General features: G+C 44.2%; 1 protein-coding gene across 1 annotated transcript in view; it reads right to left on the bottom strand.

Annotated features, from left to right (window-relative positions):
• Nucleotides 1-16246, bottom strand: part of LOC132380729 (sialic acid-binding Ig-like lectin 5) — a 40357-nt gene that overhangs the window by 14660 nt on the left and 9451 nt on the right. Inside the window, exons 3-5 of the mRNA XM_059949720.1 lie at nucleotides 6052-6133; nucleotides 2907-3263; nucleotides 1302-1592 (exon numbers count right to left, since the gene is read on the bottom strand). Coding sequence (XP_059805703.1) covers nucleotides 1302-1592; nucleotides 2907-3263; nucleotides 6052-6133 — 730 coding nt within the window. The remainder of the gene's footprint in view (nucleotides 1-1301; nucleotides 1593-2906; nucleotides 3264-6051; nucleotides 6134-16246) is intronic.

Below are 16246 nucleotides of genomic sequence, written 5' to 3'. Positions count from 1 at the left end.
CTCCCTCTCCAAAGCCTCCACATCCTTGCTTTAATAGCAGCCCATTCCAGGCACCTTCCACTCTCTGTGTAAAAATAAAACCTGCTCCTTACATCTCCTTGGAGTTTACTCCCCTCTCACCTTGCATGCATTACCCCTAGAACACGACATTTGGTCCCTGCGGATAAAGATACCAGCTTTCTACCTTCATATTTTTGTAAGCCTCAGTCAAGTCCATCCTCAGCCTCAACTGCATGCTCATGGTATGCGCAGGCTTGGCCCTGAGCTTTCTGCAATGCCGTATCCAAACATGGATTTACAACTGCTACAAAAAAGGCGGCGTACAGAGAAGAAGCTAAAGAGAGCTGGGCAACGCACATCAGTGCCCACGGTCTTCTACAGTGGACATGGTTGAGAGCATCCTAACAGAGAGCATCACTGCTTGGCACAGAAACTTCACTGCAGTGGACAGGAGGTTTCGTCTAAAGTGCCAGACACATCAGCAGCACCCAACTACTCACCATCAAGGACCCGTGTACAGAAAGGTGCTGGTCACCAGCATCATGAAGGATCCCCCCCCCACCACCCTCCTGTTTGTCCAGCTCCCGTCAGGGAGGAGGCTATGTAGCATCCATGCCAGGGCCATCATTATCTTCATCATTATGCTCCGTGTTGTATGACGCAGCCAGTCACGGTCTTCGACCATCATTTTCCTTGACAATTTTCTTTACAAAAGTAGTTTGCCATTACCTTCTTGTGGGCAGTGTCTTTACAAGATGGGTGACAACCCCCCCCCCCACCCCGAGCCATTATCAATACTCATCAGGGATTGTCTGCCTGGCGTCAATGGTCACATAACTGACAGCTCATGCGACCGTCCACCACCTGCACCCATGGCTTCATGTGACTGTGATTGGGAGGGGGTGGGGCTGCTAAGCAAGTGCTGCACCTTGCACAAGGGTGACCTGAAGGCTAGCAGAGGAAGGAAGTGCCTTACATGTCCTCGGGTAGAGACGTATCTCCACCCTGCCACCCCATGCCAAGACCGCTAGACTCAAAAACAGTTACTTCCACCAAGCCATCACTTCCACCCATTAACCCTCCCCACCAAACCCCAACATCACTACATCTACATCATTCATTCCTCAGCACCCTTCATTCCCCCATGCGCTTCTACTTCACGCGTACATTGCGTTTTATAGAATTTATTGTGTCTATTGACCCGGAGCAAAAATGATTTTGTTCTCCCTTACACCCAGGTTCTGAAGCATGACAATAATTAATCTTGAGTCTTGAATCTGTACACTATAATGGACACTTACATCTCACATTCAGGACGATGGAGCTTTCCAGTCGATGACTCGTCTCAAAATAATCCACCGTACAGCGAATGGTTTGCCCGTGGAGATCAAATGACGGAGTGAAGGTCAGCACATTGGAGATCTCCCTACTCGACTGCTCCCCGAGCTCGTTGACGGTGGAATTGGCCAGCTCACTCCAGGTTAGAGAGGGACGGTGCTCAGGGCAAGTATAGAGAGCCTTGCAGACGATATTCACCCGAGTGCCTTCAGTTAGAGTGTCCGGCAGCAGGATCTCTGGTTTGTCAGGAACCTCTGGGGAACAGGAAGTTCTGGAGAATTACCACACAGGGAAATCTGTGAGACATCCAAGGAAGACTTTTTTCTTTCTCCCCCATCTCCAGCAAACTACCTGAGAAGGTGGCAGATGCCAGGAAGCTGCACCACTTCGAGGGAACTGGACGAGTAAGCCAAACACCTTCTTTGCCTGTCTACCTGCATCAGCAACCTTTCAGGAAACCATGTAGGGTGATCACAAAAATAAGCTTTAAAGATAATACAGTTGTGACAGTTGACAGTTTAACCACCAATATTGACTGAGACAACACTGTCAGTTGTAAAAATGCCATTCCTTGTTTCCCTTGTCTCCACCTCATCTGTCCTCAGGATGGCACTTTCCATTCCAGAACTTCCAAGTAGAGGAGTTCCTGAGCTTTCTGGTTGACATGCTTGAACCAGGATAGGCTGCTGGTGGTGTAACATAGTAGATGGGACAAGGTAGAAAACCATTTCAGCACAGACTAGATGGGCCAAAGGACCTATTTCTGTGCTGTAGTTCTCTATGACTCTAAGCCTCCATGATTCAATGTGCCAATCCTTCCCTTCAGAGCCCCATGACTCTATGGACCCACTAAAGCTCCTGTCCTTTGATAACCTCAGCACTCCAGATACTCTTATTATCAGCTGGAGATTCCACCAATCAGTGTGGTCAGTGATGCCACACACTATCCACAAGAGCAGTCACGAAGGATACATGGTCCTTAGCTAAGGGCCCCTTACCTTGAAAGATGGTAATGATGTCCTGGCATTGGAGAGAGTCCAGAGGAGGTTCAAAAGAAGTGAAAGGGTTAATGTATGTGGAACGCTTGAAAGCTCTGGGCCAGTACTAGTTGGAATGAAGGGGTATCTCATACAAACTGACTGAATATTGAAAGGCCTAGATAGAGTGGACATGAAGAGGACGTTTCTATAGTGAGAGAGTCCAGGACTGGAATGCACAGCCTCAAAATGCAAGGATGTCAATTTAGAACAGAGATGAGGAAGAATTTCTTTAGCCAGAGGGTGGTGAATCTGTATTAATTACCACTAGACAACTGAGGAGGCCAAGTCATTAGGTATATCTAAAACTGAGGTTGATCGGATCTTAGTCAGTAAAGGAGCTGAAGGTTACGAGGAGAAGGCAAGAGAAGGGCGTTGAGAGGGATGGTAAATCAACCATGATGGAATGGAAGTGCAGACCTGACGGGCTGAATGGTCCAACTCTGCTTAAAGTTTTGGTATTAAGATGTGACCACATGAAGAAGCCATGTACCAATACTATCTTCTGTATTTCTATGGAAAGAGTCTCACCAAGAACCTGGAGTTGGACGGGTGTTGTATAGGTGTAAGAGTTGAACCCTTCCAGTTCCACGTAGAAGAAGTAGACGTCACTGTCCGAGCGTCTGAGGTTATCGATCCTCAGCGAGCAGTCCCTCTCGCTCAGGTTTCCAACAATCTTAGCTCGCCCCTTAAATTCGGACATCCTGTAGTCGGGGTTTTTTGTGTAACACACAGTGTACTTCCAGTAATACCAGTACTTGAACCAGGCCCCGTGGACGGACTGGTAAGGGTTCGAGGGGAAGTCGAAAGAGCAGGGGATCACCACGCAAGACTTGCTGATGGCGCGGTGGGGGAGGGCCCTCATGGTCCATTCGCTCGGCAGCACCCCTGCAATGGAAAGGGGACCAGAAAAGATGATTCAAGATTCAACATTGTTTAATGCCATTTTCAGTACAGAAGTGAAAAGGAGAACGAAATAATTCTTACTCCAGATCCGATGTTGCACAAAAAATACAATAAGATAAAGAATGCATAATTTGAAAAGCACAATAAATATAAATATATAAGATAGCTTCTGCACTTAGATTGAATGTATATGACCATAACGTGATGCTAGGCACAGGAGTCTCTGTACATAAGGTGACTTTGACAAGAAATGATAAGGTTCTGGTGGTTGGCAGTATGAAAGGGTATGTTAGTCGGTGGGGATGTTGATCAGCCTTACTGCTTAGGGAAAGTAACTGTTTTTGAAGCTGGAGATCCTGGCGTGGATGTTAAGTAACCTCATTCCTGGTGGGAGTGAGACAAGTAGTTTATGAGCAGGGTGGGTGGGATCCCTCATGATGTTACTGGCCCTTTTCTAGTACCTTTCTGTATATAGTTGAGGTCTGATCCATCTCCCCAGAAACCGCTGTCACCTCAGCGGTGTCCTTTACCTGTTGATGAAGTGAGTGGCCTATCTGGTCCATTAGTATCGCGCTTGTTTTTAATATGCACCCATTTGCCACAATTTTTGGTAGCTCCTGTAACTACTAAAGTGGCCACTTAGTGGATGTTCATAGTCTCCTGCTGCTGTAGCCCATCCACTTCAAGATTCGTTGTGCTGTGCATTCAGAGATGCTCTTCTGCATCTGTTGCAAGGCGAGTTTATTTGAGTTACTGTCACTTTCCACTCAGTTTGAACCAGCCTGGCCATTCTCCTCTGACCTCTCTCATTAACTAAATTTTTCACCCACAGAACTGCTGCTCCCTGGATGCTTTTGGTCCTTGCCTCATTCTCTGTAAACTCTAGAGACTGCTGTGTAGGGAAATCCTAGGAGATCAGCAGTTTCAAACAACCCCGTCTGACACCAAAAATCATTCTACAGTGAAAATCACTTAGGTCACATTTCTTCTCCATTCAGATGTTTGGTCTCAACAACAGATGAACCTCTTGACCATGTCTGCATGCTTTTATGCACTGAGTTGCTGCTCCATGATTGACTGATTAGATATTTGCATTAATGAGCCGGTGTACATAATAAAGATGTCATTGATTGTATATCAACATCTTGGATGTACAAGACATAGTACGTCGGTCTGCAGCTGACATGGAAGATGGCATCTCAGGTGGTGTAAACAGTGATCGCAATTCACGGAAGGAATAGGAAATTAAGTTTAGTTTAAATAAGTACGAGGTGTTGCACCCTGTGGAGTCAAACCAGGGTAGGACTTCCACAGTGAATGGCAAGGCCCGGGCCAATATCAGAGAACAGAGGGACCTTGGGGTACAGGTACATGATCCCTGAGAATGGCTTCATAGCTAGACGGGTCAGTGAAGAAGGTTTTTGGTACACTGGCCTCATTAGGTCAGGGCACTGAGTGCAGGAGCTGAGTTGGACAAGATGCTGGTGAGGCTGCACTGTATGTACCCTGTTCAGTTTTGGTCACCCTGCTGTTGGGAAGATGCCAGAAAGCTGGAAAGAGTGCAGGGAAGATTGACCAGCGTTGCAACAACTCAAGGGAGTGAGTTATACGGAAAGATTGGGACTTCATTCCTTGGATCAGAGGAGACTGATGAGTGCATGAAATAAATAAGGAGCACAGATAGAGAAAAGGCAGTCACTTTTTCCCCAGGATTGGGGAATCAAGAACAAGAGGGTACAGGTTTGAGATGCGAGGGGAGAGATTTAACGGGAGCTTGGCGGACAACATTGTCAGCCAGAGGGTTCAGAAGAAGGTTCAGAAGATTCAGGTTTAATATCACCAGCATACAGTATGTCATGAAAATTTATATTATGAGTCCTCGTTTATTGTCGTTTAGAAATGCATGCATGCATTAAGAAATGATACAATGTTCCTCCAGAGTGATATCACAAAAAAACAGGACAAAGCAAAGACTCACACTGACAAATAAACCCCACATAATTATAGCATATAGTTACAGCAGTGCAAAACAATACCATAATTTGCTAAAAGCAGAACGTAGGCACGGTTTAAAAAAAAGTCTTAAGTCCCGATCGACTTCAATAGTCCCGATATCAGGCAGCAAAAGGGAGAAACTCTCCCTGCCATAAACTTCCAGGCACCGACAAAATTGTTCTTTGTGGCAGCCGTACAATATAATACCTAATTAAAAAGATAAAAACTGAATTACTGTGGTTTGTGTGGTTGAATTAAATAAGAAGCGCAAAATAAAAATCAAAAAGGTAGTGAGGCACTGTTCATAGGTTCAATGTCCATTCAGAAATTGGATGGGGGAGGGGAAGAAGCTGCTTCAGAATCAGTGAAGGTGGTCCATATATGGAATGAGCTGCCAGAAGTGGTAGGTGCAAGTACATTATTACTTAAAAGACACTTGGACAGTTACACAGATGGAAAAGGCTGATAAGAGTGTGGTCCAGCGTTGAGCAATGGGAGCTAGATTGCATGGGCAACTTGGTTGGTGTGTTTGGGCTCCAAGGGTCTAATGTGGGGCAAATGGGAATAGCTTGGAAAGGCTCCTTGCACAGCACGAATGAAAGGGGGCTGCTTCTGTGCCGTGTGACTCTATAATACTGGGGCCTCAGATAGAAAAAGGTCACGAGAAGTCAATCTTGGATAAAAAGGGTGACACGGGGTTTGCAGTTTTATGAGCCTTGCCCCCAGTCATTCTCTGGGCATTTTCATTTGCGAGGGTGCTCAGTTGCAATGATACCTTGGAGAAGGGATAGGAGGAAAAGAGACTTCCCGACCATCGTCCACTCGAGTACGCCGTCAGTCACCCGCTCCCAGGGGCTCTGGAAGAGAAAGCAGTTCAGTCAGCTTCAAGTTTATTGCTAGTCGACTGGGAACATGTAAACAGCTCAATGAAACGAAGTTCCTCTGGAACCAAGGTGCAAAACGCAGTACGTCACACGCAGTGCATAAATTAGTTATACAGAGTATTAAATAACATTCTGTGGACGTACATGTTGACGTAAAGTGCACGTGTACAACAGTATTACAGCTACTGGTGCTGTCATAAATAATATGTACCGGGTGGCAGCAGGGCGTTCAGCCTGAGAGAAGAAGCTGTTACCCAGCTTAACAGTCCTTGTTCTAACACTTCGGTACCTTCCGCCTGACAGTAGGGATCAAAGAAAGTGGAACAGATAGAATGGGTCCTTGACAATACTGAGGGCTCTGCATAAAACAATGCTTCTGAGGCGTGTCCTGGGGGGTAGGAGTAGAGAGATCCTGATATTACCCTTAGCAGTTCTTACAATCTTCAGCAGGGTCTTGTGGTCCAATGCTCTGCCATTTCCGTACCAGATGATGAAACAGCTGGTCAGAACCCTTCCTGTCCACAGACTAGAGCAGAGGCACAAAGCCATCAAATGTTTTTTTTTTAATTAACCGCTTCATCTCTGGATCATTCATGTGAACCTTCTCTCAAACCGTTCCAATGCCAGACTATCTTTCCTTAGATAAGGGTTCCAATCATGCTCAACAAACTCCAAGCATCCGACCAATGCTTCAGCATTATGTCCTTGTATTGTGTACTAGGTATTGCAGTAGCAATTGATCTTCCTCTCTCCCTCCATTCATCCATCCATAATTAAGTAGTCCATGAGCTAGATTGAATGGAGACTGAACAAACTCTTTCCAAGGTTGACTGGAGGCCATGGGCAACAGCAGCCAGGATGAATGGATCTGTCAGGATCTGTGGTGAGCTTGTCACCATCGACCAAGTACTGAAAGTAGATCAATACCCTCTGCCCAGGATAAAGGATACTTTTGGAAACTTTTCTGGAGGGAAAAACTTCAGCAAAGTCGGCTTAGCTGAGATCTAACTAAGATGGAAGAGGAGTTGAAAGTGTTTCTCACCATAAACACTCACAAAGTCTTTTTCACTACAATATGCTTACTTTTGGAGTAACATCTTCATGTACTGTGGCAGAAATTTATGAACCAGGTGCTGCAAGGCTGTCCGGGTACTCAGTGTTACCTAATTACCGGTAGGGATGACAAGGAGCAGCTCCAAGATCTCAAGACAGTGTTAAAACAATTAGAAAAATATGAGTTCAGAGCACAGCAGAACCTGTCTGAATTTTTTAAACCAAGCATCACATACTACGGTCACACAATCGATGCTCAAGTTGTGTGGCCAAGTGGTTAAGGCTTTGAGCTGGCGATCTGAAGTTCAATAGTTCAAGCGTGTGTATCCTTGAGCAAGGCACTGAACCACACACTGCTCCTGCACATTTATAGCCCAGTTTGCGGTGGTTGGTGCAAGACAAACATGAGAAAATTGAAGCAGAGGTAGGTGCCCCAAGACCAAATGACGTGTCACTGTTGCGGTCCCATATAGAATTAGTCAATTACTATAACAGGTTCCTGTCAAACCTAGCTATTGTGCTGTCCTCCCTTGAACTCGTTACTACAGATCAGGAAGAAATAGCAGTGGACGAAGCAGTGTGAGGTGGCTTTGAAGGTAGATGGGCCTGGTAGCATCAGGCACTGTACTCATACATTATGATCTATTATCAGTGAAGTTTGCCACATCATCCAGTGAAGCTTGCCTGTAGCGCCTCCCCTCATGCTATAGGTGCAAACATGTCACATGTTATGAAGGAAGGAAGTGAACGCCCCATAACCTGTGCATCATCTTCCCTTACCACTGCAGAGAAAAATTATGTACAGATTGACAGAGAGACCTCGAGTCTAGTTTAGGGTGGAAAATGTTCCAACCAATACTTGTATGGGAGAGAATTTAACCTCATTACTGATCATCAACTGCCAGAGTCAATTTTCAATTCACAGAAAGGTGTTCCACTAACAGCAGCCACACAAGTGCAGAGATGTGCTCTGTTTATTGGAAGACACCATTATATTATTAAATTCAAGAGGACAACTAATCATGGAAATGCTGATGAATTGTCCTGTTTAACTTTCTAAAAGGAAATACCTGAAAAATTTACAAAAGACAACATTCTTTAATGCAAATCAAAAGATTCCCTATTACAGTAGTGATAACCCAAAGAATAACCAAAAAAAAAACCTCACACTGCTTCAGGTCCACATGGCAAATCAAATGGCTGGAATGTGCAGCAGAAGCCCCAGTTGCCCCAGTTTTACCAGTGCTGAGATGAACTTGCCCTTCCCAAAGATTGCTTTATTGAGTTTGAGAGCTGTTGTACCATCCAAGCTGAGGGCTAAAGTGTTGGAGGAGCTACCTAGCGGTAATCTAGATGTGGTTTAAATGAAAGCATTAGCTCAAAGCTTAGTCTGGTGGCCTGGGATAAATCAGCAGATCAAGCAGCTTGCCATACACTGTAAGGGATGCCAACACGTCCAGAAGATGCCAAGAGCAGCGCCTCTCCACCCGTGGGAACGGTCTGCATTACCCTGGCAGAGGATGCCCTGTGGATTTTCACTGGCACAGGTTTTGTGGTAGTAGTGGATGAAGCTACAAAGCAGCCTGACATGTTCCCAGTAGCCTCCACTATCCCCTCAAGCACTGTTGAAGTGTTGAGAAGATTCTTTGCAAGGTCTGGTGGTCCAGAACACTTAGTCAGTGACAATGGATCACAGTTTTTGGTGGAACAGCTTCAGTCATCCCTGAAAGTAAATGGAGTAAGACATTTTACATCTGCAACGTACCACCCAGCTGCAAATAACTTGGCGGAAAGCTTCTGGATTCTGAAGAACGCAGAATACACTGCACTAACACTGAATCAGAAGCTCATCAATCTCCTCCTTGCATATCGTAGTGCAACACCTTCGGCAACCGGCAGCTCACCAGCTGGACTGGCCCTAGTGTTTGGATCTCCTCAAGCCCAATCTCAGCAGGACAGACAGCTGAGACAAATTGAGGGCGCCTCAGACAAAGCAACCCTGGCGAGGGACTGCAGTGACGATCTACAGCGGGTACTCAGAAAGGTGAATAACTGAACTAAACCGTTCCCTTACACAGTGGAGATGGTGTCTGATATCAACTGGAGACGACCAGTTGTGGACAACAGAGTCAATTATTAGAGCACAGAGGTGGATAGAGTCCCTGTAGTCCCAAAGTCAACTTCAGCAACTACCATATTCTGAGGAGGCCACAGAACCTAGAATTGTTTCACAGCTGTAAGTTTCACCTGCCAAGCAGAGTGATCCCCCTTGTCAGGGAATACATTATCCCACAAGAATAAGATAACCCCCACAGCCTTTAGGCCTGGATGGTACAACATAAATTTGCAATACTGTGGATATCTGTACAGCAGTTGTATTATATAATATACCGTGTATACAATGGAAATACATGCTATATTGAATTGGAATTTATAACTAAGCAGGGGGAGTGTTGTTTATTTTATATTTCGGTAGTATTTGAGTAATATTGTTTGATTAAGCATTCTTGTTCATTTAACTAATTCGTTACAGATTATATGTAAACATAACAGAATTGCATACATCATGGCACTACCAAATGATACATGCGCCCCTTGCTCGGAGTAAAAACGAACTAAAACTCTCATGTCTTGGGCTCCCATCTTTTTCTATTGTGTCCAATGCTCCCAATACAGCCTGCTCTACATTGTTGAGGCCCACAGTAAAGTGGGGTGGCCACTTAGTTGGGTATCTCTGCATGATACGCCACAAGCGGGACTGCCCGATGGCCTAAATTCCAATTCTCACTCCAATTCCGATGTGTCAGCCTCCTCCAGTGCCACAATAAGGTGGAGCGACACCCTATATTCCGTCTGGTTAGTCTCCAACTTGATGGCATGAATACTGATTTCTCATGCTTGTAAACAGATTCCCCTTCCCGCTCCCATCCCTCTATTCCACACCATGACCTTTTACTTCTCCTCACCTGCCTGTACTTGCCTCTGGGTCCCCTCTTCCTTACCTTTCTCTTACGGTCCGCTCCCCTCTCCTATCAGATTCCATCTTCTCCAGTTCTTGACCTTCCCCACCTACTTGGCTTCAGCTATCACCCTCCAGCTCATCTCCTTCTCCTCCTCCCACCTTTTTCTATTCTGGCATCTTCCCCCTTCCTTCTCAGTCCTGAAGAAGGGTCTCGGCCCAAAACATCGACTATGTATTCATTCCCGCAGATGCTGCCTGACCTGCTTGATTTCCTACAACTCTGTGTGTGTGTGTGTGTGTGTGTGTGTGTGTGTGTGTGTGTGTGTGTGTGTGTGTGTGTGTGTGTGTGTGTGTTGCTTTGGATCTCCAGCATCTGAAGACTTTCTCTTGTTCTTGTAATTACTTTTAAAGTAACACTTTGCCCTTACATTCTAGTCCTCAGAGAATGGCAGGTGCATGGAATATTCTGCCATGAGTGGTGGTGAAGTCACCTACGACAGAGGCAGTTAATAGGCTCTTAAAATAGGCACTTTGATATCCAAAGAATGGAGAGATGTGGACATTTTATAGTCAAAAAGGGATTGGTTTAGTTAAACATTTAGTTGCTAGTTTAAGTTAGCACGACATTAATTTAGCTGCAGGGCCTGTCCTCGAGCTGTACTGTTCCACGTTTGATATTCTAAAGTCAATGTTACAAGGAAATATGCAATTCCTTCAGGTAACCACTAGAATCCAGTACCTGGGAGAATTTATTTTCCCATTCAGAGTCTCCTGGAACCTTCCAGAGAGAATCTGGTTTAGTTTCAGATGCTTCTTCCCAAGGAAAACAGCAAGTAGGAAAGATAACCGACTCCACGATCCACATACTGAGGAACCAAGTCAGGACGAGGCTGTTTGGAATCTTGTTTTGCCGACTGAAGAAGAGCAATTGAAAAGATTTTCTGAAGGGGTCATTGGGGAAGAGTGATCGAAACTTACACTCTCAAAATCTATTAAATTCAAAACATGTTCAAAAATCATATCAGAAGAAAGAGGCGATTTACAAGAGCGGTGGGCTCTCAGAAAATAACTTCTTCTTCTCAGGACCATCTCCCTGACTGGGGCAAAGACTGCCCACAGGAGCTGGCCAAGAGTCCTCTGTCCTGGGCCAGCCTTTCAAGTCATCCACAGGTGAGACCCATCTTCAAAGATCCAGGGATAAGGACTTTGGAGTATCTGTTACTGTTTCTGTACCTCAGAATTTTTATGGAATGGGGTTCCTAGGCCCATGCCCAACCCTCCTTCTTTTACAGCTGGGCTTGGCAATGCCCATGGGGGAGTTGCAAATAACTCATGATCTTATTATTTAATATTATTATTGTTATTTTTTTCTCAGCTCAAGCTGATAAAACCTAAGGTACAGGCATGGACAAGCACACTTATTTCTCAAATGCTAGGAACTTTCAGCCTATTCTGGTGGTGTTTAGTATTGTGGACTTCTAAAGATCTGCATAGATATTGTTGTGTAGCCCTAAGTGTTTAATGCTATTGTGTTGTGCCTTTGGGATGACGCCAGTTGTAGATATCGGGACAACGTATAACTTGTTCATGTTCCATAGTCTTTCAATTTCCTCTGTTAATTCAGCATATCTCTGGTGTTTTTCACATACTGATTTATGTAAGTTATGTGTGTTTTAAATGACTATATCTATTAAGTAAGTCATTCTTCCATGTTTATCCTGTAATAATAGATCTAGACATTCATTATGGATTGTCCTATCTGCAATAATGGATCAGTCATAATATAATTAGTGGGACTCTGTTCTAGAAATGGATCAGTCCTATATTTATAATAATTTGTGATTTTATTTATGGATTTGTATTTTATACAAGATTTTTTTTAATTCTCATGGTTGCCTATGTAAGCAATTAGATTGAGTTAAACTGCTAAAGGATCCTGTAATCTGTTGGATTGGTTCTGGTTTCACTTGGTAATTTCGGCATTTATTGTCTTGAATTTGTTGGCCTTTTATAGTGTATTTCGATCACTTTCTGTGTCCTGTATTGCTGTTACTATTCCTTTTTTCAATTCGCATAATTTGCCTTTTGCACATTGCTTGCTTTTTGACAATATTTTTATGTGCCATTTTCCGTTCATTCTAAAATGTTTTTTCACTATTTGCTGTGAATATCCTCAAAAAGAATGCACCTCAGGGTAGTCTATGGTGACATGTACTTTGATAATAAGCTTACTTGGATCTTTGAACTTTGAAAAGAATGACAGTGGCTATGGTGAACTGTCAACGACTTCATGCAGAATATGTATTTATTTAAGGCACAAGACCACAAGAGGAAGCATGATTTTTCTGTGCCTGAAACATTTTCAACACAACACCATCGAATAATGATACTTAAATTTCCCAGAAATGACATTCTAAGGATTGGGAGCACGTGGAACTTAGTCATGCAATCATTGATTCGCACAGTTTTGCAACAGGCCCTTCGGCCCAGCCAGATCATGCCATTCCCTTAAACCAATTCAGCACCTAAAGTCTGCTCCGCCATTCAATCGTGGCAGGGTTTTTTTCAACCTCGTCTCACACCTTCTCCCTGCAACCCTCTTTCACATTAGCAATCTCTGACTTAAATGTGACTTGGAGTAACACCAAAGACCCTCGCAAATGTCTACAGATGTACTATGGAGAGCACGTTAACAGGTTGTGTCACCATCTGGTATGGAGGGGCCATTCCAAAGGATTGGGGAAAGCTGCAGAGAGCTCCATCCTGGGCACTAGTCTCTCCAGCATTGAAGACATCTTGCCCACAGAAGGCAAAGAGTGTTTGTAGACGGGTCATATTCTGCACAGAGGTCGGTCACCAGTAGGGCGCCTTAGGGTTCTGTTCTGGGACCCTTACTCTTCGTGATTTTTATAAATGACCTGGATGAGGAAGTGGAGGGATGGATTAGTAAGCTTGCTGATCACACAAAGGTTGGAGGTGTTGCGGATAGTGTGGAGGGCTGTCAGAGGTTACAGTGGGACATTGATAGGATGAAAAACTGGACTGAGAACTGGCAGATGGAGTTCAACCCAGATAAGTGTGAAGTGGTTCATTTTGGTAGGTCAAATATGATGGCAGAATATAGTATTATTGGTAAGACTCTTGGCAATGTGGAGTTTCAGAGGGACCTAAGGGTCCTAGTCCATAGGACACTCAAAGCACCTGCTCAGGTTGTCTCTGTTGTTAAGAAGTCGTATGGTGTATTATGGTGTATTTTCATCAATCATGGAATTGAATTTAGGAGCTGAGAGGTAATGTTGCAACTATATAGGACCCTGGTCAGACCCCACTTGGAGTACTGTGCTCAGTTCTGGTTGCCTCACTACAGGAAGGATATGGAAACCATAGAAAGTGTGCAGAGGGGAATCAGAAGGATGTTGCCTGGATTGGGGAGCATGCCTTATGAAAACAGGTTGAGTGAACTCGGCCTTTTGTCCTTGGAGCGACGGAGGATGAGAGGTGACCTGATAGAGGTGTATAAGATCATGAGAGGCATTGATCATGTGGATAGTCAGAGGTTTTTTCCTAGGAGTGAAATGGTTGTTTTAAGAGGACACAGGTTTAAGGTGCTGCGGGGTAGATACAGAAGAGATGTCAGGGGTAATTTTTTTTTTTTTTGCTCATAGAGTGGTGAGTGCATGGAATGGGCTGCCGGTAACGATGGTGGAGGCGGATACGATAGGGTCTTTTAAGAGACATTTAGATAGGTACATGGAGCTTAGTAAAATAGAGGTCAAAAGGTAACCCTATAAGATAGGGACATGTTCGGCACAACTTTGTGGGCTGAAGGGCCTGTATTATGCTGTAGATTTTCTATGTTTCTATCTTCAAGTGGCAATACCTCAGAAAGGCAGCATCCATCATTAAGAACCCCCACCACCCAGGACATGCCATCTTTTCATTGCTGCCATGAAGGAGGAAGTACAGGAACCTGAAGAAACACAGTTTGCAGGAACAGCTTCTTCCCCTCTGAAATGAGATCTATGAATTTACAATGAACCAGCTTTGTAGCTAAACCACATGTAAAGGGAAGGAGCTCAACTTGGTTGTCAGAGGCTATATGAGAGACCTGCCATTGGAAGCATTATATAGATAGTGGGATATCTCCACTACCACCCACAGCTATAACAACCTTAAGGAACCAAATTACATGCATATACTTATATTATGATAAAATAGAAAATAGAAATACAAAATAGAAAAAAAACTGAGCTGGTACTTTTTCCTCGGCTCCAATCTCCTGCCTTTCTACATTACTCCTTTATTCCCTGATTAATCAAGAATCTATCAATCTCTGCCTTAAATATATAAAATAACTTGGCCTCCACATCCACCTTTGGCAACAAATTCCACAGATTCATCACTCTCACGCTAAAGTTCCTCATCATCTCCATTCTAAAAGGACGTCCCTCTGTTCTGAGGCTGTGTTCTCTGGTCTTTGACTCCACCACCATAACAAACATTGTCTCCACAACTGTCCTATTGAGGCCTTTCAACAGTCGATGGGTTCCAATGAAGCCACCCTTCATTAAGAACATAAGATATAGGAGCAGGAGTCAGCCATCTGGCCCATCGAGCCTGTTCCACCATTCAATAAGGTCATGGCTGATCTGGCCATGGACTCATCTCCACCTACCTGCCTTTTCCCCATAAAACTTGATTCACCTACTTTGCAAAAACCTATCTTAAATATATTTACTGAAGTAGCCTCCACTGCTTCATTGGGCAGAGAATTCCACTGATTCACCACTCTCTGGGAAAAGCAGTTCCTCCTCATCTCCATCCTAAATCTACTCTCCCAAATCTTGAGGCTATGTCCCCTAGTTCTAGTCTCGCCTACCAGAGCAAACAACTTTCCTGCCTCTATCTTATCTATCCCTTTTATAAACTTATATGTTTCTATAAGAACTTCCTCTGTACCACCTCCAAAATCACTATATCCTCCATCAAGTAAAGAGATCAGAACTGCATGCAGTATTCCAGATGTAGCCTCACCAGTACCCTGTACAGTTGTAGCATAACCTCCCTGTTCTTAAATTCAATCCCTCTCGCAATGAAGGATAACATTCCATTTGCCTTCTTGATCGCCAGCTACACCTGCAAACCAACCTTTGCGATTCATGCACAAGCACTCCAAAATCCGTCTGCAGTTTTTTTTACCGTTTAAATAATAACCTGCTCTTTCATTTTCTTTCCGATGTAGATGACTTCACATTTACCAACATTGTACTCCATCTACCAGACCATTACCCACTCACTTAACCTGTCTATATCTCTCTGCAGACTCTCCATATCTTCTGCACAGTTTGCTTCTCTACTCAATTTAGTGTCATCAGCAAACTTAGATACACTACACTCAGTCTCCTCTTCCAGACCGTTAATGTATATCATGAACAGTTGCAGGCCCAGCACCGACCCCTGCGGCACACTGCTCACCACTGATTGCCAACCAGAGAACACCAATGCATCCCAATTCTCTGCTTTATATTAGTTACCCAATCCTCCATCCATGCTAACACGTCACCCCCAATTCTATGCATCCTTATCTTACGAATAAGTCTTTTATGTGGCACTTTATCGAACACCTTCTGGAAATCCAAGGAGATAACATCCATCTGTTCCCCTCTATCCACTGTGCTCACTATATCGTCAAAGAACTCCAGTAAGTTTATCAACCAGGATCTGTCTTTGCTGAATCTATGCTGTGTCTGCCTGATAGATCTACTTCTTTATAGATACCTCGCTACTTCTTTAATAATAGTTTCAAGCATTTTCCCAACTACAGATGTTAAACTAACTGGCCTATAGTTACCTGCCTTTTGCCTACATCCTTTTATGAACAGTGGTATGACATTCGCCATCTTCCAATCCATCGGGACCTGCCCAGAGTCCAGAGAATTTTGGTAAATCATCACCAAAGCCTCTACTATAACTTCTGCTGTTTCTTTCACTACCCTGGGATGCATACCATCTGGACCAGGGGACTTATCATTATTCAGGCCTACATGTATGCTCAGCACTACCTCTTTAGT

This window comes from Hypanus sabinus, chromosome 24 (genome assembly GCF_030144855.1).
Source record: "Hypanus sabinus isolate sHypSab1 chromosome 24, sHypSab1.hap1, whole genome shotgun sequence".
NCBI lineage: Eukaryota > Metazoa > Chordata > Chondrichthyes > Myliobatiformes > Dasyatidae > Hypanus > Hypanus sabinus.
Note: the sequence above shows the minus strand (reverse complement) of the source record. Positions and strands in the feature narration are given on the sequence as shown.